The sequence below is a fragment of the Schistocerca gregaria genome, chromosome 2 (genome assembly GCF_023897955.1).
Source record: "Schistocerca gregaria isolate iqSchGreg1 chromosome 2, iqSchGreg1.2, whole genome shotgun sequence".
In the NCBI taxonomy this organism is placed as follows: Eukaryota; Metazoa; Arthropoda; class Insecta; order Orthoptera; family Acrididae; genus Schistocerca; species Schistocerca gregaria.
In genome coordinates, this window is record NC_064921.1 from 1038980340 (window position 1) to 1039007082 (window position 26743).

Genomic DNA, 26743 nt, shown 5'->3' on the forward strand with positions numbered 1-26743 from the left:
CGCCAAGACAAGTCTGATCGGCATGTATTCGATTCTCCAGCGACTTTTTGATACGACTTCCCAGGATGCGCATGAAGATCTTGTAGTCACTATTAAGGAGGGTCAAGGGGCGATAATCACAAGGCCGTTTGCCACCACGGAGCTTCGGTATCGGTATCATGAGCCCTTCCGTGAATTGAATGTGAACCGGTACTTCTTGCCGCAGAAGCGCATTAAACGTACATAGCCACATCGGTGTCATAATGGTCACAAGGGCACGGTAAAATTCCAACGGGAATCCGTCTGGACCTGGGGACTTGTTGCAAGCACCTCGTGTAATCGCTTCCTCCAGCTCTTCACACGTAATTTCAGATTACCCGTCCGCTTCCCCGTTCATTCTCGTCGCTTCTGGGATCTCTTCCAGGACGTTCCCCAGCTCCCTCTGACCCTCCCCGTTGCTCGCATAGAATCTGCTAAAATGATCCGTGAAGGCCTGTTCTATGCCCCTTTGTGTTGTAAAACGACGGGCATCGCCGAGATCGATCTCATGTATTAAATTCCGGCGTCTTCTTCGTCTTTCCTTTATCACATAATGCATCGAGGGAACCTCGTATGGCAGGAAATCCTGCGACCCCGCGCGTGTCATCGTACCTGTCATCCTCTGCGTCGCAAGTTGTACCAGCTTCGCCTTAACTCGATGTACGGCCGTCTGGCGTTCTGGTGTAGGTGGTTGAGCTAACAGTTCCCGGAGAACCGTAAAGTAAAAGTCAGTGGTCATGCGCTGCCATTGAGAAACCTCCTTCCCGTAACCTATTAAGGTCCTCCGTACAGCTGGCTTCGCGCACTCAATCCACCACTGCAGGACAGAACCGAAAGAATTTCGTCGACGGAGGCAGCCATGCCACGCGTCCTCCACCATGCGTCGGCATTCTGCATCTCGCAGGTGGGAGACGTTCATCTTCCAATTACCCCTCCGTCTCCATGCCTGCTGTCTATCAAGGTTAACAGTACAAATATATGCCTCGTGGTCTGTAAACGCTGTCGGCCATATTTCTGCGTCCACCGTCGACATTGCTAACGGCCTTGAAACGTAGATCCGGTCCAAACGGCCCGCGGAGAAGCTAGTAAAAAATGTATATCCTGGTTTGTTCCGATACTTCAGGTCCCATGTATCGACTAATTCAATCGCGTTGACCAGCTCCCTAAGTTCTTGGCTAGTAGTATAGTTAGGTTGTTGGTCCTTTCTGTCGAGCACACAATTAAAATCTCCGCCAAGTATGCAACCATGGTATCGTCACTGGAACAACAGCGTAACCTCATGGGCGTAAAAATCTGCTCAGTCCCTTCTCTTATCCGAGCCTGACGGTGCGTATATGTTGATCAAACGTATTCCACCTATGGTCACGGCCGTACCACGGGCAGAAGGCAAATACTCTACTTCGTCAGCACGTATCCCTTCCTTTAATAGTATAGCTGTGCCAGCGCCTCTCTCGTCACATGGGGAACAGTAAATTTCGTAATCGTAAAAGTCCGAGGGGGGAAGTACCCGAACTTCTTGTAATAGTGCTATGTCTAAATCCGCAGCCTTTATCATGTCACTGAGCATCTTGATTTTTACCAGCGTCCCAATGCTATTGATGTTAACAGACGCTATCCGATAAGCTTGTTGCATGGCGGTCAACGTAGATAGGGCACCGAACGTTCGCTAATTTTGCCGTACATAGGCTGCTGTCGGACTAACGCCCCCCGCCGTCCCCTCACATGGTCTGCCATTATTCCGTGCACTCTGCCGGTCTTACACCGGGAGAGTGCGTGGCAGCAGTTCCTCCTGCATCATCTGTTCCCCACGTGGGTGGCGCTTCTGACCAGTCCTCTAGTGTTCCATCGTTGTTGTGCGGTGCAGCGCCGTAGCCTCCTCAGTAGCCTGTTGCCGTCTATCGAGCTCCTTCGCTGTGTCTGGAACATCGTCAGCGGTAGGTCGTACCGCCGTCACGCTGGCCAACGTTGCATCCACGCTAAGCAGCTCTTCTGTATCCATGGTCGTCTGTTCTGTACCCGTAAACTGCTCAGAATTGTCTGCTAGATCAGAGTGATCCTTCTCCACCGTGAGGCGGCGCTTCTTCCGGCGTTTTGGTGATCGCTGTTTACGTTGCCGGGCCTCGGAATCAGAGATCAGCATGGTCTCCAGTTGTTTCGACGTCTCCAAATGCCTTATCTGAAGGGGCCGCAGGCGGAATCGAAGAGAGGGCGTCCTGTGACAGGACAGGATGTCTTGAAACTTGCCCACTTTTCAGCCACCGTTCCGTAAGGACGCAGGCCGTATGTCACCAATTCTTCTGGCACTTCGAATGGAAGCTCAAAGACGCGGATCGTTCGGAGGCCCATGCCGGCGTGTTCAACCGTTACCGCTCCAACATTCCCGTCCGAATGACAGAAACGAAATTTTGTCGGTGTCGAAGTAGTAGGTCGTCACATGCCGCTTCAGTAATGAGCTTGACATAGACCACGCTGCTGACTATAGATAAATGTATTCCAACTAGAACGTCAGGTTCGATTTTCACCTCGTCCCGTAAATAACGTTCAATCTCGTTAAGCCTTCGGTCGAGCATATTCGTTATTAAAACTAAATTTCAGTGTCGATTTGCGGAACGACAAGGCCATGATTCGCTCTATGTATACCGCGACACACCGCTACACACGTAACGTAAACACCTCTCGCGCAGGGACGTAAACACCGTCCGAACCGCTGCGCCGCCGAAAGCAGACTGAAGTGAGCTACCCAAGCACGACACACGCCCCGTCCTCACAGCTTTACTTCTGCCAGTACCTCGCCTCCTACCTTCCAAACTTTACAGAAGCTCTCCTGCGAACCTTGCAGAACTAGCACTCCCGAAAGAAAGGATATTGCGGAGACATGGCTTAGCCACAGCCTGGGGGATGTTTCCAGTTTGAGATTTTCACTCTGCAGCGGAGTGTGCGCTGATATGAAACTTCCTGGCAGATTAAAATGATCTTACAGAGAAACACGTCACTTTCACTAAAAGTTAGCCTTCACTGGGGAAAACATTTAATGGAGGAAAACGCTAGGTTTGCTTTACGGTTACAGGTTGTATTCACACGGTGCAGTCACAGTAATGAGACCACCGCCTATGTTCGATATCCAAATGCAACAACCACTCACAGACGGCAGGAGGGAGCACTTGCAGTGGATGATGTATGAAACGTGTCCGGGGAGGGGCGAGGGGGAAGCGGAAAACAATGCAGTCGCTATTATAATGCGGAAACGGATTGATTAATCTGACGTCTAAAATTACATGATCATTTACTTTCGGTCCACGTGCGGATGCATTTCTGAAATGGCTAAGTTGGTAAATGTTTGTGTGCCACTGTGGTGAACGTATACCAGCATGCCAAAATGGCGCCATCCAAAACCGGCGCCGAGATAGTGGTGGTGCACCCTTGGTCACAGATGACAGAGGTGTACAACGGCAACAGAGATGTGTACGAGGGAACAGACTTGCAACGTAGCAGTTGACCGCCCACATGAATCAAGGGTTAGCAGTAGTGTCTCCTCAACGCCCGTTTAGCGAACGTTGTTGCCTGTGGGCCTCTACAGCCTGCGCCGGGATCATGTACCAATGCTGACTGCTCCTCAGTTCAATAAACTTCACCAACAGCCGTATACTTGAGGTTATTTTATATCGGACGCAACCAGTTTCGGCAATTCAGCTTGCCATCTTCAGGCCCCATACGCTTTTTTTCGAATCAATTAGCTTACCATATAGGGCCATAAAACTGGATCCCAGACTCCCAGTCGTTGTGCAATTGAGTCATACGAAAGGGTGACACCAACTCTGTATGAATCAATTGCACAACGATTGTCATTCACGGTATCCAGTTTTACGGTGCTATACGATAAGCTCGTTGATTCGAAAAAAGCGTTTGGGGCCTGAAGATGACAAATTGAATTGACAAAACTGGTTGTGTTCGAAATAAAATAAAATAACCTAAAGTATACGGCTGTTAGTGAAGTTAATTGAATTTAGAAGTAGGTACTAGCCGATGTCCCCTGGCCATAATGGACCGACCGATACTGAATATTGACTGACTTTCATCGGCAACGAAGGCTTGCATTTGTACTTCAGTATTGCAATTGGATGTCTACCGAGTGGAGATAGGTAGCCTTTTTAGGTGAATCCAACGTTATGCCTCATCGGACAGTTAGCTGTTGGCATGTGCTATGTGAAATGTCAGAAAGCAAACACCCTTCAACAATCACCGGAAGGGTACAGGTCGGAGGAGGGAGCGTTATAGTCTGGGGAATATTTTGTGGCATTTCCTGACTGATCTCGTCCTTATGGGAGGCCAAAGGATCAAGACAACTCTGCATCTATCCTTCGGGGCCATTTCCTCCCCTACATGTAGTATCTTTTTTCTCGAAAGGATCGCATCTATCAGCACAACAGTACGACGTCTCACACCTCGCAATCTATGTGTGTGGTTCGAAAAGTACTCATCTGGCCACCAAACTTGCTGAATTTAAACCCAATTGAGAATCTGTGGGATTGACTCGATCGGGGCTAGCATAGCTAGCCATGCCACTGGCGTCAACATACCTGCATATCCCTATTCTTACCTCTGAGAACCTTAGTCTCCACATGCGCATCTCGCAGTGGCGCCTTGGTAAAGGTGTTATTCAGCCTTTTCACAGGTGACTGAACAGTGTATGAGGATAGGGCTGCATTGTGTTGTATCTGTGGAGCTGAAGGTAAGTGTTGTAAGGATGGTGGGAAGACGGAAAGGGAATTGTTACGTCTGCCACGGACGGCCCCTGCCAGGCAGACTATACTCAAGACACCCCTGTGTACCATATAACATAACAGAAGCACTTGCAGGCGCAACCAAGAGGAAAACAACTCTTCAAAACAAACAGAAGTTGCTAGAGACTAATGCGAACCTTTTTCTGCAGAGGTCGCCTAACAGATACAGGGAAAGTTGGAGTAGTCCGCCAACCTCCGCCGGCTTTATAAGGCCAGGGCAGCAGCAGTACAGCCAGTTCTTCGCCGAGCTAGAACCAGCTCCGACGCACCTCACCACCTCTCTTGATGAATAATCGTTTACATGTTATTTGTCTTCTTTGTGTATATAGTGAGTGTTCGAGAAGTGTAGTTCAGTTTCAATGAACGACATTATACTGAGTGTTCTACAATACTGAGTGTTCTTCAGGAATAGGAATCGTCGCCATATTATGCACAAGAAAGGGATGGATAAAAACGGAAGGTGGAGCCCTGATATGCTGAAGGGTAAGTGGGGGAACGATTACTGCGAGAGGTTGGACAAACGGGGCCCTTTCATTATGCTGGAGAGCGACAAGGATTGTAGGATCTCATTTTGCACACAATCTCCTGGAAATGTGACACCTTTGTATAAACTTCCATTGTAAAAGGAGTGTACAACAAGTAATGCAACACATTTGTTCTCACCCAATTCCGGTTGAAATATGTTGAATTTGTTGCTGGACATCGTTAAATGTTTTCGCTTCAGCCTTAACTTCCGAAAGGTGGCGACGCCATACATAGCCTTGAAAATCGTCTCTGTAATGGAGACGCCTCTAAAGCAGACAACTGTTATTGATTTTCTTTTGGTGGAAAACCACCATCGCAGATATTCATAGGAGCTTCATGGTCAGTGAACAAAAGCGCGCCGAGTCGTTGAGCGAGGCGTGTGTGATCATCGCAAGAAGGTCGCACAAAGCTGTCAGATCTCTCGGGTGCTGGCCCACCGCACACGGCTCCAGCTCCTGAAGTCTTGGAACTTGCGCAAACCCCCATTCGAGGTGACCGACGGATCACAATTAAACACGTCGCTACTCAACTACACGCATCCAATTATAGTGTTGGCGCTCTCGTTCACCAGTTGAATATTCAGAAGTGTGTGTCCACAGAAGAGTGTGTCCCCTGGATTCCTCGCCGCCTAACAGAAAACGATAAAGAGCAACGAAGGACAATTCGTTTGGCCCAACCAAGCATTCACTCCGCGTGAAGCAGTACGTGGACGATAGGAAGTTATTGATGCAGCAAGACGTTGGCCCCAATGTAATCCGGTAAAGTAAAACCGCAGAAGCATGCAAGACGCTGCCAGTAAGTTGTTGTAAGGCTGCCGCACTGAACGGAGATTATGTTGAAAATCAGAGTTTGGTAACCGATGAATAGGGAATAATGTGGTGTAATGGAATCCTGAATAAAACCAACGTGCTTACAGAAAAATAAACTGCGTTATTTACACTACTGGCGATTAAAATTGCTACACCACGAAGATGACGTGCTGCAGACGCGAAATTTAATCAACAGGAAGAAGATGCTGTGATATGCAAATGATTAGTTTTTCAGCACATTCACACAAGGGTGACGCCGGTGGCGACACCTACTACGTACTGACATGAGGAAAGTTTCCAACCGATTTCTCATACACAAACAGCAGTTCACCGGCGTGGCCTGGTGAAACGTTGTAGTGATGCTTCGTGTAAGGAGGATAAATGCGTACCATCACGTTTCCGACTTTGATAAAGGTCGCATTGTAGCCTATCGTGATTGCGCATTATCGTATCGCGACATTGCTACTCGCGTTGGTCGAGATCCAATGACTTTTAGCAGAATATGGAATAGGTGGGTTCAGGAGGGTAATACGGATCGCCGTGCTGGATCCCAACGGCCTCGTATGACTAGCAGTCGAGATAAGAGGCATCGTATCCGCATGGCTGTAACGGATCGTGCAGCCACGTCTCGATCCCTGAGTCAATAGATAGGGACGTTTGCAAGACAACAACTATCTGCACGAACAGTTCGACGACGGTTGCAGCAGCATGGACTATCACCTCGGAGACGATGGCTGCAGTTACCCTTGACGCTGCATCACAGACAGGAGCACCAGCGATGGTGTACTCAACGACGAACCTGGGTGCACGGATGGAAAAACGTTATTTTTTCGGATGAATCCAGGTTCTGTTTAAAGCATCATGCTGGTCGCATCCGTGTTTGGCGACATCGCGGTTAACGCACATTGGAAGCGTGTAATTCTCATCGCCATATTGGCGTATCACCCGGCGTGATGGTATGGGGTGCCATTGGTTACACATCTCCGTCACCTCTTGTTTGCATTAACGGCACTTTGAAACGTGCAAGTTACTTTTCAGATGTGTTACGACCCGTGGCTCTACCCTTCATTCGATCCCTGCCAAACCCTACATTTCAGCAGGATAATGCACTACCGCATGTTGCAGGTCCTGTACGGGCCTCTCTGGATACAAAAAATGTTCGACTGCTGCCCTGGCCAGCACATTCTCCAGATCTCTCACCAATTGAAAACGTCTGGTGAATGGTAGCCGAGCAACTGGCTCGTCACAATACACCAGTCAATACTCTTGATGAACTGTGGTATCGTGTTGTAGGTGCATGGGCAACTGTACCTGTACACGCCATCCAAGCTCTGTTTGACTCAATGCGCAGACGTATCAAGGCCGTTATTATGGCCAGAGGTGGTTGTTCTGGGTACTGATTTCTCAGGATCTATGCACCCAAATTGCGTGAAAATGAAATCACATGTCATTTCCAGTATAACATATTTGTCCAATGAATACCCGTTTCTCATCTGCATTTCTTCTTGGTGTAGCAATTTTAATGGCGTGTAATGTATCTCGCATGAAGATGGGTTACTTGATTTTGATGTCATATGCGTTGCGGCAGTAGTGTTATGGAGCAGCGGAGAGTCACAAGTGGTGCGTGGGAGGGCGAGGCCAGGTGCCCAGTAAGCGCCCGCCGCTGCGCTATTTGGAGTCCGCCCGCAGACGCGGCTGCAGGTGCGCGCCGCTAACAAGCCGGCCAGCACAATGGCCACTAATTGACGCGCCGAGCGCCCACGAGGGCTTCATTAGGCGCCCGCCGCCTCGTCTATCCGATTAGTTCTCGCCGCGCTGGCGCTATCTTAGCGCCAGAGCAGGGGGCCGGGGGGGGGGGGGGGGGTCGCCAGTAGACGCAAGATAACATCCCGTGACCACCCGACACTCAGCCACTCCTCAGCTGCCCTCGCTCTGTACAGCTGCAAGCGTACGAGGTGGCAGGCCAAGAAATAACACAAGGGGAATTCCGAAAGCAAGTTACACGTGTCGCTCCCACGGTAACAGCATTGTACGGTATTAACAGCAACTCAAAAGGTACTCCAAAGCAAAAATATGCGGGACAGTACGATTATTGTGAGGAACTTGTCTAAACTGCACACTCATTCACCGAGAAAGTGTTGCGAAATATTGATCAAGCTCAATGCCGCATAGTGCAATGGTGCCAAGAATTGGACTAAGGCCACACAGACGCCAGTGATTCTCATCGGGAAGTGTGGTTGCCACGGATTGATAATGGAAATAATACCTGAGGTAACAAAAGTCATAGAATAGCGATATCCACATACGTAGATGGTGGTAACATCGCTCACACGAGGTATAAAAGGGTAGTGCGTTGCCGAAACTGTGTTTTGTACTCAGATGATTCGTTTGAAAAAGTTTCCAAAATGGTTATGGCCAAACGCGGGAATTCATATGGTTCAAATGGTTCTGAGCACTATGGGCCTTAACAGCTGAGGTCATCAGTCCCCTAGAACTTAGAACTACTTAAACCTAGCCAACTTAAGGACATCACACACATCCATGCCCGCGGCAGGATTCGAACCTGCGACCGTAGCTCTCGCGCGGTTCCAGACTTTAGCGCCTAGAACCGCTCGGCCACTGCGGCCGGCCACGCAGGAATTAACAGACTTTGAACGCGGAGTTGTAGTTGGAGATATAGGCAAGGGATATTTCATTTCGGAAATAGTTGGCCAATTCCTATATCCACAGTGTCGAAACTGTGCCGAGAACACCAAATTCCAGGCAATTCTTCTCACTACCAACTGGCTTCATTTAACGAGCGAAGGCAACAGCGTTTGAGTAGAGATGTCAGTGCTGGCAGACAAACAACTCTGCGTGAAATAACTGTAGAAGTCAACGTGGAGCGTACGGCGAAGGTATCCATTAGAACAGTGTGGCGAAATCTGGCGGTAATGGGCTACGGTAGCAGACGGCCGACGCAACTGCCTCTGCTAAACAGCACGACATCGCCTGCAGCGCCCCTCCTGCCCTCAGGACCCTAGCCGACTGGGTCTGCTGCACACTCGATCCCAACAATCAGCTCTTACCAAAATAAATTGTCAGCAAAGAACTGTGCAAGCTGGCGGAAGCTCCATAACGGTGTGGGCCGTTCTTACATGTAATAGACTTTGTCCTCTGGTCCAAGTGAACCGATCATTGACTGGAAATGGTTATGTTCTGCTACTTGGAGATGATCTGCAGCCATTCATGGATAGAATTTTATGGAAGACAATGCTCTGTGTCACCGGCCACAGTTCTTCGAGACTGGTTTGAAGAACAATATGGACAATTCCAGCGTATCATTTGGCCACCAGATCGTCCGATACGAATCCCATAGAATATTTATAGGACGTAATTGAGGGGTCATTTCGTGCACAGAATCCTGCACCGGCAACATCTTCGCAATTATGGACGGCTGTAATGCAGCTTGGCTCATTATATCTGCAGGGGACTTTTTGAGTCCATACCACGTCCATTTGCTGCACTACGTCGGTAAAAAGGAGGTCCGACGCGATGTTAGCAGGTATCACACGGCTTTTGTCACCACAGTGTATTAGGGAACGTACAGAGGCATGTAGGCGTTCTTCTCTCAGTGAACAAGCTGCTGTAATAGGAAAGGAAATTGTTAATACTAATACGATCTATTCCCCATCACACAATGAACAGTGACTTGCGGAGTGTGTTTGTACATGTACATGTACATTTGACGTATTCTCCCCCTACGTGCATATGTTACTAAGCTGGGTACTGAATCGGGAAAGCATCATTTGCATTGCAGACATTATTGAGTAGCTTGCTAGAGGCTTGTTCTGCTTCAAGTTAGGGATACAAAAAGCAATGGAAGCATTCTGCCTAGGCAGGTACATAGCGAAAAGATGTTCGATGACCATCGTCACACAAATTAGAGAAGATGAAAAGCACTATGCCTTGTTTTCCATCTTCAGGGAAGCTTAGTGATTAGACCTTTTGAAAAATATGAAATAACGCCATTCACTCTACTGCGGCGTGTGTACTGTTTTGAAACATTCTCGCAGATTAAAATGGAGTGATCGACTGGGATTCGAACACAGAACCGTTCATTCACTTGCAACACGTATTTTTTATACGTTATTATTAGTTTTTAATGAAAGTTTTTGTTAAAACACATATTGTAGAAAAGTACAATCATACATTGATACCCTAATTGAATAAATACATTTGTAGTAAAATTTTCATTCGGTTTTTGATTTCTCCTTCTTCACTCACTTCCATCCCAGAAATGTACAGAAAATTGTTACATCTGAAAAGTAATTCTACTGTAAGAAAATATATCGGTCCGGCACACAGTTTTAATCTGCCAGGAAGTTTCATATCAGCGCACACTCCGCTGCAGAGTGAAAATCTCAAACTGGAAACATCCCCCAGGCTGTGGCTAAGCCATGTCTCCGCAATATCCTTTCTTTCGGGAGTGCTAGTTCTGCAAGGTTCGCAGGAGAGCTTCTGTGAAGTCTGGAAGCTAGGAGACGAGGTACTGACAAAACTGTAGCTGTGAGGACGGGTTGTGAGTCGTGCTTGGGTAGCTCAGATACTAGAGCACATGCTCGAGTCTCGATCCGGCACACAGTTTTAATCTACCAGGTTTTAAATATCATATGTGTTTCTCAGTATTTGCTAGCTGCATCTTCATGCTCACAGAAACCTATTAGCGTCTGTATTCGTGGGCCCAAATTCATTTTTCTCGTAACTGGTTTTCCCAAATAGTTTTGAGGGAAGATTTCTGGTTAGTTGGTATTCTAGGAGACATTGTGAGAGCTAGAAATTGGGAGGTAAAATTGGAAATTTGTGATAAGCTCCTACTGGACTCAACTGCTGAGGTCATCAGTCCCTACTCTTACACACTATTTAATCTAACTTGAACTAACTTACGCTAAAGACAACACACGCACCCATTCCCGAGGAAGGACTCGAACCTTCTACGGGAGGAGCCACGTCAACCGTGGCAAGGCGCCTGAGTCCACATGGTTACCCCGCGCCGCTAAATTGGGAGGTAAATAGCAGTTCTCCGTAGGTACTACCTTCCTTTAAATGAAAAAAATGTATAATACCAAGATGAAATTGGCGTTTATTTGTAAGAAATGTGATGTACAGGATGTATACCTAATACATATATGAGATGTCAATGAAGTATCTACGAAGGTCACTTGTGTGATTTACACAGCTGTTCTCGTTTTGTTGGTGGCCATTGAGATCGCTGCAGATGGATGTATAAACTATCTAATCAAAATATCCGGACACATCTTAGTGGACATTAATATGGGGTGTATCCACCCTTAGCATTTATGACGCCTTGAACTCAGCTGGTGTCGCTTTCAATGACGGATCTCAATGTCTAGGGAGGAATAACAGCCCATTCTTCCTCAAGAGCCGAAACCAGAAAACATAATGATGTGCTGGGGTCTAGAGCGAATTTGACGTTGTAACTCATCCCAAAAGTGTTCCACTGGGATCAGGTCAAGACTCCGGGAAGACAAACCCGTTTGAGGAGTGTCACTGTCCAAAAACCACTCTCACACGGATGATGCTTTAAACCTGGGTGCCATTCATGCTGGCACTATCATCGTCTCCGAACTATACCTTCATTGTAATGCAGTACACTGTGCCGTAAAATGTGTTCGTATACTGGCACAGTTTACGTGTCTACATCGTAACACCATCTCCTCCGTACTCCACTGTTGGCACTACACATGGCAGCAGTTAGCGTTCTCTAAGTATTCGCCAAATCCAGACCATTCCTTCGGAAAACCATAAATTATAGCTTGATTCATTACTCCAAATCACTTGTTTCCAATCCACGGTTCAGTGACGTCACCCTTTACACCAGCTCAGGGATCGTTTAGCACTGAGTACAGAGAGGAACTGCTGTACCACTGTAACCTGTTCTTTTTAACTCCCTACACGCAGTCAGTGTGCTAGCTGGACTGCAGCTCTCGACGGTCCCTGTCCCTCACTACTTAAGGTCTATCTTATCTTGGTTTATATGTGGTTCTTCGTTCGCATTACCACTACACAGCCCCATCACATCGATTTGGCCAGCTATAGAAGGATGGACGTATCCTTGATGTACTTGTTACTCGGGTAACATTTAATGACTAGACCATATTTGAAGTCATTGAGCTCTTTTCCCAAAATGAAATCTAGTCGTTATTTGCACAATTAGGAAATTTACTTCGCTTTTCTGGTTGCAACACATTAATACGAGTGAAATGAAAACCTTGAATTTGTAATAACAAATCGAAATTTCGCGCCGTTATCCTGTAAGTTGGTAAGCGTGCTATAAACAGTGTGCAGAATGGCCTGTAGGTGGCTGCATAGTGCAGATGCACACATACCGTCACAGTATCGTTATAAAGATGGCCGCCCCACTTGCGACTTGCACCAGGGAAGAACAGCGTTCAGTTTTTGCGTAATGAAGTTGTGAAACCTATTGAAATTAATCGACGAATGGAGGTTCAGTACGGTGATGCATGTTTGTCACAGCAGCAAGTCTACGAATGGACTAGGAAGTTCGCAAACGGTGTGACTTCAGTGGAAGATGCTCCTCGTCCAGGTCAGGCACAGTGAGTGGTGACGCCACAGAACATTACAGCAGTTGAAGCTATAGTGAAGAAACACCGCCGAGTGACACTGAATGACATTGCAGCATGTTTACATATTAGTCATGGGTCAGCGCACCACATTGTGCATGATGCGCTCCAGTTTCACAAAGTGTCTGCAAGATTGGTGTCACAGCAGCTGATTCCTGAAATGAGAGAACGACGTGCTGGTGAAGAACTTCTTCGGCGCTTTGAACGAGAAGGTGATGGCTACCTTGCAAGAATCGTTTCTGGGGACGGAACCTGGGTTTACTTCCACCAACCGGAAACGAAGTGAGCGAGCAAGGAATGGCGCCATTCCTCATCACCAAAACCAAAGAAGTTCCGAACAGAACCATCAGCAGGGAAGGTTCTGCTAACTCTCTTTTGGGACGAAAAAGGCGTCATTTTGGAGCATTACATGCCTACAGGGACCACTGTCACAAGTGCATCATACACAGGTCTCCTAAAAAATCATCTGTCGCCTGCAGTCAAATCAAAGCGTCCTTTTGCAACACGACAATGTAAGGTCCCACACTGCCCGTACAACAATTGCAAGAATCACAGACCTGCATTTTGAGTGTCGTCCTCATCCACCATACTGACCAGACCTTGCCCCAAGTGATTTCCATATATTTGGACCAGTCAGAGACGCAAAGGGAGGAAAGAAGTTCCGTTCTGATGAAGAGATACGCCACGCGGTGCATGAGTGGCTGCGCGGACTACCAAAAGAATGTTTTTCTAAAGGAATTTATGCACTTTGTAAGCGCTGGAGGACTTGCATTGAGCGTGGGGGAGACTATGTTGAAAAGTGATAGGGTTTTGTACCATTTCTGCACAATAAATAATATTTAAAAATATATTTAAGGTTTTCATTTGACTCACCCTCGTATATCATTTTCAGAAGCCTACAAAATTTGCGGTATTATAAATCGTCAGAACTTGGCTGTACAAGATGTAAAGTATAAGAATTATATTACAGAAACATACTTATTATTGGTTTAGCAGATATCAATGTCTTCTTCACAGAACATAAAACAATGGCTTGTCCAAAGATTTAAATATTGCACGCGATAATTATACACACAGATCTTTATAATTTGCTATAAGTAAATTACAATCAAGTTGTCGTGTTAGCAGCACGGAAACAATTGTAAAAGCATATAAAAAGTCTAAATGATATTAATGACAGCAATAGCTTATGTGGAACAGTGTGTAATTTTTACTTTTATATGTATGTCATATATAACTTAATTCATATACCTTATCTATAATTTTTACATGTTTCTAAATGCGTTCATTGCTGCTAAATATAGCCAAGTTGCAGTGAACTATAATATCCTAAATATTGTAGGCATCTGAAGATGAGAGATTAATCGATTGAAATTGGTAAAGAGATATCAATTTCCTGATTGTGCAAGTGAAGACTGAATTTTTTTCTGACATATGTGCCAGCTGCCGAGAAAATGAAAGCTACGAATAAAATCGTACAGCTCTCCTGTCCGACCCACACTGTTGTTGCTACTTTTCTACAGACAACACTACTCGCCAACTCCTTTTATACTAGCGCGTCTGTCTCACGTGGCATCTAGTGGTCCATTTCGCTTTACATGGGGATGTGCAGATACATTTGAACAGACAATGTGGCGAGTCTGCAAATCAACAGCTTGCATAGAGCGTGAATATGCTTACCTTCCATGCAGGAACGAACTTTTCTCCAGGGCTGGGATGTGAGCATACTCAGAATAACTAGAACAGGTCTCATGTGTGGTGTACTTGTCACGTTGTGAAACGATAATCCTGCAAGTCTTGGCAACTGTTATTCTACTTAGGCAGGCGCACAGAGAAGAAGTCTGCTGCTTCGTCACCGCAGTGAAATAAACGAAAAAAAGATGCGAAGCGATGTGAAAACAATGATTTCTCTTAACTGCCAGTATTTCTCCCCAAATTTTACAGAGTTCACAGAAATCCTCCTCCGTGCTTGAGGGGACTGGTACTACTGAAAAAATCACCTAGGTTGTGCCTAATCATTTCTCCGCAGCATCGTTTCACCCAGGAGCGCTAGTACCGGCAAGCTGTAAGGATCAGTCACGTTTGGGAAGTAGGAGAGACGTACTGGCGGTAGTGAAGCTTTGAGGGGACCTGCGGGGCTAGTCGTATCTGCACAGGCGAGAGCAATGTACACGAGAAGCTAGGCTGCGGCTCCGAGGTCCTGGCAGGCATGCAGAATGTTTCAGCACGAAATAACGTTTTTCAGCCGATCTGAACTGGTGTGTTGGTACTTTCATCTTTGTAGTTATCAAGAACGACAGGGTGGCGCCCGAGTGCTAGACTGCTGATTCTCGCCCGTCAACTGTCATCTATTATTCCGAAGTTGCGAGATGTGTCCGCTTCAAGAAACATTAGCAATAGTGGAATCGTACTTGTCTCCTGGTTCATTTAAGGAAACGCGGAATATACCACCAAAGAGCGGTATACCTGACTTGCTGACGCTGTGATCGCGGATGTTCCATCACAAAAGATCCAGACTCCAAAGAAGTCGACACTTGAATTGTCGCAACAAGTGAATATTTCGCTTGTCTTATCAACGTGTTTTACACCCAATGGGAATGAAGCCATACAAAATTACTTGTGTCCAAGAACTAAAGGAGGAAGATAAGGCAAAATGTGTGAATTATTATACGTGGATGTCAAACAATTTAGAGTTGAATGTTGCATCCACTGCGGTGTTTCATGAGTGATGAAGTATGTTTCCATCTGACAGGAACTGGTCAACAAACAATCCCTACACGTATTGTAAATTATAGATTTCAGCAATCAGTCGTCCTTTTTAAATTTTATTATGCAGATCTAGATTTCGGCTAGAAGCTAGTCATTCTCAGTGCAATATTATTTACGCTCAAACAGTAGTATTCAATGAACTGTGGGTGAAGCCCGATCAGCACGGACTTACAGGCTTTGAGCGTAAATAATAGTGCATTGAGAATGGCTAGCTTCTAACGGAAATCTAGACCTGCATAATAATAAAAAGGACGACTGATTGCTGCAATCTATAGTTCACAAGTCAATATAACTGTCGCTGAGTGCAACCGCTTTCCGAATGGAAAGTAGCCTGCTGAATCCCTACACGATTGTTGCGGAATCTCTTCACGGAGAAAAAAGATCGGAGTATGGTGTGCCGTGTTAGTAAGTCGGATTGCGGGCCCCATATTTTTTGAAAGAACACTAAACACTGCTGTGTATACGCAATCTTGGAGAAATTTTACGCATAGTTAACCACACATAAAGGTTCGTATGCTGTCTTTGAACAGGGTGGGGCGATCTGTCACACTTCACAGGGTCAAGCTCATGAATTCATGAAAGATTCACAGAAGACAAGACTGTCATCAAAGAATTGTGGTCGCCGCATCGCCGGACCTAACCATTAGTGACTTTTATCTGTGGGACAGTCTAAAGGGAAAAGTGTACGCAAATAATCCAATAACGTTAGAACACTTGAAGAACAATACTCATGATGAAATACTGAAAACTGATGCGGCACATGTTAGGGCGCACTGAAGCACAAGGTGGTCATATTCAGCACCTGGTAAGATCAAGGCAGTAAATATAGACCTTTTCATTAGTTTATTTATTATTCCTCTGTTATATAATTACTACTGTTCATCTGTTTGTTGAATCTCGTAGTGGCGGGCAACAATTTGTGCGTAATTGGCTAACAATCTGTACTCGGGGCCGTTTTTCCATGCAGCACTCTGTACTTTCAGCACTACATTTAAAACTTTTCAGTATGTGATTTGTTTTCAGAGGTACCACACTTAAATATCATCATCAGCATATTGAGAATGGACTTTGAGCAATCTGGAAAAGAAGAGAATCGGCGGCCTTCTGAAGTGATGTTTCATAATTACGTTCTAAATTACGTGGAATGACAATGGAAAAAACGCTTCCACACAGAATCGTCGTGGAAAGAGTTACGTGATGACGAGTAACTACAAGAAGGGACTGGATGGTAGGACACGTCTTAAGACATCAGGGCATAACTTAAATGGCTGTAAAGGGAACTGTAAATGGCAAGAGTTTAGGGAAAGTGAAGCATTGGAGTATTTTCAACAAACAGTCGACGATGTTGTGGGTAAGTACTACTCTGAGATTAACAGATTGGCACAGGAGAGGAAACAGTAATTGGATGGCATCAAACGATTTAAAAAAACTGATGGAAAAAAGCTATAATACTCACAGCAGTTCTTATGTCGGTGTTGTATGAAACCACAATCGCAATCGCGCTATTTTACACACTGGGTATACGCCCGTGCTTCTCAACGGAAGTTCAGAAAGTGCCTTCGCATGTCATCGCTTTTTAGGTTTCCTTACCATAAATTCGGTTTCCGTAGACAAAATGGAAAACAGCAGAGATCCGTTGGAAATAATCTGAATTTATTGTAGATCGGACTGCACAATAGCCATTATGAGCGCTTACATCACCCAGTGCGGTCACATCAAAAGTGTGCTGAAACACGTATATATCTTTCAGACTTGAATACAAAGTCACATCTATAAACATATTGAGTAAATGAACCAGAATATCTGGTACAATACGAACATGAACTTCTTTAGTTCATGTTCGTATTCTATCAGGTATGCTGCTTTCTCCTACACTGCAACATCGTCCGCAAACACACCTTCCCAATCTGCAGGTTTAGGGCCCAGAAAGTGTCGGTCAGTCTGTTCCCGCGGGGGAGGCACGGACGAGCTGAGTCAAGACACTGAGTCAGTCACTGAGTCAGTCTCACTATGCGGCTCATTTTGCGGCTAGTGTTAGTCGGGCATTCGTATCGTGCGACGGCGACAAAGGTACCTACTCTAAGCGTACAGTACTGTATTTTTCGAACCAGCTGCAAATTCTACAGAGCTTTTCGTTATCAATTTATGAATACTAATTACTTTGTGTCGGTGGCTTTGTTATTATAAAATCAAATATGTTTGTGTGCCCTGTTTGATATTTCTATAGAGAAAAAGAAAAAAAAAACGGAAGACGGAAACCGTGAATTTAAAGTTGAGTGGATCGGGATTCCGCTTTTATTAATAACTTAAGTAAGATTCTCGCCTGTCTTATTTGTCAGGTGAACTTGGTTCATAACAAGAAATCAAACTTGGAGTGACGCCTTATAGCTAAAACATGCCGTTTAGTACTAAATGTCCTATTGGCGATGCAAGGAAGCAAGCAGTTGAGGAACTTCAGATGAGTCAAGGAAAACCAAGTTCTGTATTCAGATACTGTATACAACCTTCAACCAATATCATACGTTGTGCAGCCATCGCATTTATCGGATCGCAGAACGTTAGGCCCCAGTGTGATATTTTTACTGCAACAATTTTTCCGGTGCACGTTGCCCCCTTATCAAGTGCTACGAAACAAGGACGCCATTGAATAAATCGCAATACAACACGTACGAACAACCATGTAAAAATATTTATATCGCGTTGCATTGCAACATACCTAAAGCTTCTGTGCTGTTAGGCATCGTCAAAGGTAAAATCTAGCAACACACGCGTTATCAAAAGTACAACTCTTCGTAGAACATTTAGTGTTGGTGTCTTATACTCTCAAGGCACAGTTGTAAACTAAAGGCAGCCGCTTTCACATACCAAAGACAGTACTTTCCCTTAACGCCTACGTCACATACCCCCCAATGTTGCTATTATCATAAAATCTTTGCGCAGTAAAAGTCTCGTCCCAGTAAATTATAAAAAGCAATAGTACACCTATATTGAAAGTTGTGTATCCACACAAAATGGCCAACGGAAAACAAACCAAACGCCACTAATTCGAATAAGTTGGTGATCACTTCGCAAGGAGGACATCAGAAAAGTGTGACCAGAAATGCCTTTTGAACACCACTGTCTTTTCATTTAACACGCTGACTTATTCCCTTCTTAAAGCGCACAAAATGTCTACTTTCTCTAAATTTGACAACAACTAGCCTTTACCCTCATACCGTAATATCCTCCGACTGATTATGATGTTACACAACGAAGGCTGCTCAATCCTGAGGTACTTCGCCACCGCCGATGAGCCATTATTATACTCTTTAAACCTTACTTTAGTTTCTTTCCGTTTGCCTCACGTACTTCGTTTCATAATCATGACGCTCTTATTTCGTAAATTTTCGTTTACTAGGACGAAACTTTTAATGTCCATATATGTTATGATCGATAGATTTTACGATAGACAGTAGTATCTTTGGGGACTGTCACGACGAGTTTGCAGGAACGTACTATCTTTGGTAGGTAAAAGCAGCTGCCTTTACTTTACAACTACAGAAGCTTCCGGGCACGTTATATTATAAAACTAAACTCCATCCGAACAGGCCATGAAGGACCAACGATATCGACCGACCGCCGTGCCGTCCACAGCCCACAGTCGTCACTCGATGCGGAAATGGAGCGGGCAGCGCACCGCTTTCCAGGCGTGTGTCAGTTAACGAGACCTCAACCGCTACTCCTTACTCCTCGGCCTCACAAGGGCCGAGTGCACCCCGCTTGCCCACTGCGCCCGGCAGGCCGGACGGTCACCCATCCTAGTGCCAGCCCAGCCTGACAGTGCTTAACTTAGATGATGTATGTTATAGGACGGTACAAATATTTTGTTTGGTTGTCTCTGCAAGACTATTGCAATTTATTGATTTGTTTCCTTGTTTTATAGCAATTGATAATGGGAAAATACAGTCCCGAAACATGTTGCGGAAAAAAACGTCACGTATTTTATAGCTGGTAGAGTAACGTTCTCAGTACCAATGTTAATATTGATAGTTTTGTGATTGATAGAGGGTTTACTAAAAGAGAAAAATATCTGTGCACAACAAGCTTCTTTATGGACGATGCAATGATACGTAACTATCTCGTCACTAATTTTTTTCTTCACACTAGCAACAAACTCTTACCTTACGCTGCTCACACTTTTCACCCGTCTGTTAAAAAGTTGCTTTATTAATGCATCCGGAGAACTGTCTCTGAATTTTGAGAATAGATAGTCTAAAAAATTAGAGTTACGATTGCCTGTTAATACAGTGAAAGACAGAAGTCAAAATGACTTCGAATGTAACCAGTCAGCAAAGTCGGAGATCTTAAACTAGTTTCAGCTTTATCAATTGCAGGTAATTCATATAGTCCAAGTTTGACATTTTCTACGACTAATGTTATGTACAGATCCTAAAGAAAAACTTTTAACTTTATTGGCACTCAGAGGTAAAACTGTAAATCAGTGCAAAGGAAAACATTTATTTTTTCCACTAAATTACACTGTATCTGTTTCAACAGACGGGTGAAAAGTGTGACCAGGGTAAGGAAAGAGTCTGTTGCTAGTCTGAAGAAAAAAATTAGTGACGAGATAGTTACGTATCATTGCATCATCCATCAAGAAGCGTGTTGTGCACAGATATTTCCGGAAGATATTTGCCAACTTATGGATTTGTTAGAAGAAGTTCTTTCATTCGAAAACAAATTACCTATTTCTGCTCAAGATATTAAAAAAGAAACTTTCATTTCCTTTCCAAACTTGATGATACACCGCCAAGATCATAATTCTATGATTACCTTCTGCTATTTCAAACACCTATTTTAAATATGAGGAAAGCTTCTCTAACCGTTTTTGAGGAATTCAGAAACAACAAAGCGACATTAGCCTTTATTTAAAAAAATTAAAAATAAAAACTTGTAATACTACCATAACAGAATTAAATTTTTCCACTTAATATTGAAATTAGCAACTCTGAAATTCAATTGCTACATTTAAAAAATAAAGCTATTTGGAGCTCGAAATTTGAAAGCATTTGTGTTGACATAGCTACATAAGAGAAAAACAAGTGTGAACATAGTTTGCAGCTCAAATAGTCTGCTCTGAAAGACTTTTAGAATGAGCATGATTTGTAACACCTCGAATAGTATTCCAGATTCTTTTAATCAGCTGCAATGAGTGGCGTTTGTTGGTCTTTCGTCTTTTGGTCTAGACATTCATGCGAACTATCATTTTCAAGCAGGAACGTCATCAAGAGTTAATTCATAAGTCATGTTATAGGTGAGAACCTGGAATTGTGCCTGAAATTGAACACAACATACGTGCTTGACTTACCCAAACATTCTAAGGAGATGCAACGCTTGCTAGTATTTATCAGTAATAGTAATGATTTAATTTTTTGGATACCTTACCATTTAATTTTATAAATAAATACTATAGTTATTAAGTGCACATTTGTAGTTCTGTCAGGATTTTCCGTAACAGCAGTGAATGCTGATATTGCTAATTTTGTAATTGAGGATGTCAAGGTCTGAATTTTGAAATTTCAGCATTAATATTGATAACAGCCGTCTAAACGTGGGAAGTGACTAAGCGCACGAAAGCACGGCCAATTTTAGTCACGTTTGACAGTGGAATAGTTGTATCCTGTCACATGCCGGAAACGTGGTACTCGGAACTACGCAACTTCCCTTGCCGCAGTAGATAGTGGTCGCTCGCCTTTGTTGATAACAAGCAGGCGCAAAGTGCGTGCACGTGGCGCCCCAGGAGTGATCAAGAGACGCTGTTCGTATATTAGTATGATACTGTTTACATTTTATAACTGGACTTTAAATACAGCAATAAATTTGCAAGAAAGGACCCTTATCATATTCTCACGCTACCTGAGAGACCCATTTCTGGACGTAGTGAACTACGTAAGCCATAGGGGTGTTAACTGACAGGACCAGTAACAGAAACATGGATTTTGGGGCGTCATATTTTGCGTCGATGGGGTATGCTATGTTTTTGTTTCTATGTTTAAATTGTAGATGTCTTTCCTGCATTCCATTGAAAGTTGTGATAATTGTAGTGAAGTTGGCGAGTGTGCTGAAGATCGCTGTCCTGTTGCTCTGCTGTGCCCAAGATGTCACCGTCGGCACTTTACTTTTTCAATGGGCCTACGGTGACATCCTGAAGTGTACAGCTGCCCGAGGACATCGCACTCCGGTTTTCGGTGAAGCCAATGAATACGATACGACAGTCCTTTTTTCTGAACATTTTACATTCCATTATTGTATCTACGGCCCTCATGAGAACACCTCCAATCACACTGTGACTTTGTCTTCAAATTTTTAATATAGGCCGTTATTAACAACAACAACCGCGGCTGAAATCCACTATTACCGTGAGGATCCAGTGAATTCACCGATTTTGGTTTTGCTAATGTTTTTATTTTGTTAGTGACGTCATCCATCCGTTGTTTCTTGAAGCATATCCGTGTCCCCAGTTCGCGATTGTGTATGGACCAGAGAAGGGGACCCGTCCATCATATTAGACTGCATTTCGGCTGTTTTATTCGATGACATATAGCGTTTTAGCTACGTTTTGTTCTGACGGGCAAGGAGTGTTAGATACAAAGTTCCGAGCTATTTAGCGCCAATGTTTTAGTTGGACGTTCACCTGAGAATGTAACTTTTCGTACCATGAAACTGGTAGTTATCTAAAAGTAAAGCGCTAAAGACAGCTCAAGCGGTTTTTTAATACCCAAGAAATTATTGCTATTTGATTCGGGGAACTATTTGAAAATCTAGAGCGCTATTGGTGAGAGAGGGTAGCGATGACCCTTCTTGATATACTTATTAGGTCGTAGTTCTTGTTTCAGACGGTTCCTCTTATTATCACAGGCTCTGTGAGCAAAGTGTAATTGATGCGGTAGCCTAGCGATGTATTGTCATGTACCTTGATGTAATGATTCTGCACTTGGCGAAAAGAAAGTGTCCAGTCAGCATGCACCAAAAAATATCTAATCGACCTGAAATGTAGTTTACTATTGAAATTTCGAGAAATCACTCTTCAGGAGGAGTAGAACAACATAACAACATATTACTCCCCCCGCCCGCACAAACCAAAGATCTTGCATATTGACCACAAGGAGAAAATTAGAGAAATTAGAGCCAATAAAGAGGCTTACCGACAATGCTAGCGTTCGTAGGGGTCCCATGACTGTGATCTGAATATACGAGAATGCTGTGCATGATGGCGATGGAGGACCTGAGAGGAACCCTTACTCGTTTTTTTCGCTGGGCCCTGAATAACAAATGTTCAAATGTGTGTGAATCCCTAAGGGACCAAACTGCTGAGGTCATCGGTTCCTAGACTTACACACTACTTAAACTAACTTGCGCTAAGGACAACACACACGTCCATGCCCGAGGGAGGACTCGAACCTCCGGCGGGAGGGGCCGCCAGTCCGTGACATGGTGCCTCAAACCACGCGGCCCCTCCGCGCGGCCCCTGAATGACCGTACAGGCACGTCACGTACCTCGAGTAAGAAAGTGGGTAGGTGTGGAGCCAGACATGTATCAACGAGGGCAGTACAAGAAAGTCTGGAGCACCACGAACTGCGATCATTGTTACAGTTACCTTTGACGCGGCAACAGGAAGGTGGAAGCCTTAAGTGGTTCGATGAACGTCAACACTGCAACCAACAGAGGCACCACGTCGTCTTCTGAGAAGTGTCCTGACTCCCCATACAGTTTCAGACCATGAGGACAAAGAACGTTGACAGGTTGCATTCTTCGTCGTGGTATGTGCCCAACAAATGGCGTGCTGGTGTTGGGTGGTATAGGCCAAACAAAAAGATCAACTTTTGGTTCGCAAAGCTACTTATCTCGACAGCCATCATTACATTTCTGATGTGTCCTGTGTTCGATGTCTCCGTAAAGTTATCTTTCAAGAACATAAAGGAAGACTACATGTTAGCCATGCTGACCTGACCTAACTCGGTGCACAACGTCATCTCCAGGTCACTCACTCACTGGAAACATTCGGTCATGGGTTGCGGAGTGCCATTTTCCAGCCACTACGACTGATAAACTCTAACAGGAAATAGCGTGGACATGGAATGCATCCGTATCTTTCATCCTGGCTCTCTTCGACTCGATGCTCAGCGGGGCTAGAGCCATTACTGCTGCCACACGTGGCAGCCCTGTCTGCTAAATTTTGTCCACTCCAAAATTAACTAAAACTTTATCATGGGCTCTCCCTACTATTATGTATAAGCACAACGAATAAAATTTCGTTATTCGCTGTTGTTTTAATTTGAATGTCTAGCAAGCAGTGTAACCATTTTGGCTTCCCGCTGAGTATCACGTCGCGCCCACACGACTGTTGCAGGTGGCTCGCTCCGACCCCTGCGAGCTCTGCCTGTGCTTGGCGGGAGACCTGTTCTGCTGGTGGCAGGACTGCCCCACGGCGTCGCCCGCATGCAGGCAGAGCCCCGCCTTCGCCGCCGCCTGCGCAGGTCAGTCGTACCAACATCTAAACCCATACCGGAGCACACCTTCTTACAGCACGGCTCTCACTTGGGCGATAATACTCAGGCTATTCGGAAAGTAAGTTCCGATTGATCGCGAAATGGAAACCACTATGATAATCAGAAATATTTATCTGCAACAGTTAGCTATAGCTTCCAGCCGCTGCTCTCCATAGTCACCACTCCGACTTAGACATTTGTCGTAGAATTGTACCAACTTTCCAATAACCTCGTCGTACAAGGCAGCCGCCTGTGCTTCCCGCCAATTCTCTACGCTCATCTATGGCTCGTTGTCTGTGCGAAAATGTTGTCTTCATAGCCAGTAATTAATGTGGGCAAGGATCAAACACAGAGGGAGCCAATTACGGGCCGTACTGGGGTGATTACACACTTCCCATCGAAAGCGCTGCAGGAGCATTTTCATTGCCCCTGCAGATTGGGACCGAGAGTTGTCACGAAGTAGGAACCGTATGACAGTTATGTAATGTGAGCTGCCTAACATTAGGCGAAATCTCCCACCAGGACCTCATACTTGAGGGGAGACACTATTTTCTATGCATTTTTATGAGCTCACCATAAGCTCAGAACTGAAAAGAGCGAAGTGACACAACCGACAGGCATATTAGAGACACATATGTGCAAAACTGTACTAGATTTTCACTGTGGTTTCCATTTCTTGACCGATCGGAACTTACTTTCCGAATTTCCCTCGTATACGCGATAGATATACAGCGCGAGTTTTGCGATACGACGCAGAAGCAGCCTGTATTGACGGAGCGCATAGAAACATAGTTGGAGTGATTTAATCATATCGTACTGGTAAGACACCTATACAGTTCTCCGTTGTATCGTCCGGTGCAACACGGAATGCTGGTTGCTGCGAGCAATTCTATCCTGTGATAATTGGAGAGGGAAATTTCAACTCATCTCAGGTCACTCAAAAAATTGTTTTATGTACTTAGTTTGTCAGTAAAACTTTTACTATTCGCATAAACAATTAAAAATCTCTGCCTTGGGATTTTATTGTCTTCCGTGTGCGGAACATTTTTCATTCTGTTTTGAGGAAACTATTCGATAAAAAAACAGTTGAGTTCTTAGTCTGTTAACGCAGATTAATAATGAGCTGTTGCCAGTGGTTATTTTGATATTTTCAAATTAAGTGAAACACACACATATTCTGAGAAGTTTGAAATAAAAACTGTAGTCGCTGCCCTGCTTTCATTTGGTGCTTATTAGATCACACGATTCTGTGTACCAAACGTAGCTAACACATCGAAATTGATTAGTTTTACTCAATAATACACCACCTGGCGTGACAGTCTTCGCTATTCCACTTTCGCAACAACTTCGTTGGGGAGAAGCCTGCTGCCACATCTTTGCACTGGCGTTTGTCCTCCCCATGGCAACCACTAGTGTGCCTATCGACTTTACAACAACTTCAGTAGGAAGAAGGCTGCTGGCTCATCTTTGGAACAGCGTCCAACTTCACCATGGCAACCAGTGGTTCCAAATGGTTCACTGACAGGCCGTGAGAGGGCAACCCATGTACTGCCAAACCGAAGTTCATTTATCCTACATATTTAAATATTTTTAAAACTTCTTAATTGACAATAGCTGTTTAATAAGCTAAGTTTAGTGTGTGTTTATTTTTATTTCTTGACAATATTTTACATTGTTATTCGACTTATTACTGATGGGTTAGTAATGACATCATGCCGTCAGAAGTGGGCGGAGCCTCTATTATACACTCCTGGAAATTGAAATAAGTACACCGTGAATTCATTGTCCCAGGAAGGGGAAACTTTATTGACACATTCCTGGGGTCAGATACATCACATGATCACACTGACAGAACCACAGGCACATAGACACAGGCAACAGAGCATGCATAATGTCGGCACTAGTACAGTGTATATCCACTTTTCGCAGCAATGCAGGCTGCTATTCTCCCATGGAGACGATCGTAGAGATGCTGGATGTAGTCCTGTGGAACGGCTTGCCATGCCATTTCCACCTGGCACCTCAGTTGGACCAGCGTTCGTGCTGGACGTGCAGACCGCGCGAGACGACGCTTCATCCAGTCCCAAACATGCTCAATGGGGGACAGATCCGGAGATCTTGCTGGCCAGGGTAGTTGACTTACACCTTCTAGAGCACGTTGGGTGGCACGGGATACATGCGGACATGCATTGTCCTGTTGGAACAGCAAGTTCCCTTGCCGGTCTAGGAATGGTAGAACGATGGGTTCGATGACGGTTTGGATGTACGGTGCACTACTCAGTGTCCCGTCGACGATCACCAGAGGTGTACGGCCAGTGTAGGAGATCGCTCCCCACACCATGATGCCGGGTGTTGGCCCTGTGTGCCTCGGTCGTATGCAGTCCTGATTGTGGCGCTCACCTGCACGGCGCCAAGCACGCATACGACCATCATTGGCGCCAACGCAGAAGCGACTCTCATCGCTGAAGACGACACGTCTCCATTCGTCCCTCCATTCACGCCTGTTGCGACACCACTGGAGGCGGGCTGCACGATGTTGGGGCGTGAGCGGAAGACGGCCTAACGGTGTGCGGGACCGTAGCCCAGCTTCATGGAGACGGTTGCGAATGGTCGTCGCCGATACCCCAGGAGCAACAGTGTCCCTAATTTGCTGGGAAGTGGCGGTGCG

At 45.1% G+C, this 26743-nt stretch overlaps 1 protein-coding gene across 1 annotated transcript in view; it reads left to right on the top strand.

The window, feature by feature from the left end:
- LOC126336093 (mucin-19-like) overlaps window positions 1-26743 on the top strand; it is a 749219-nt gene that overhangs the window by 611898 nt on the left and 110578 nt on the right. Inside the window, exon 3 of the mRNA XM_049999574.1 lies at window positions 23937-24063. Coding sequence (XP_049855531.1) covers window positions 23937-24063 — 127 coding nt within the window. The remainder of the gene's footprint in view (window positions 1-23936; window positions 24064-26743) is intronic.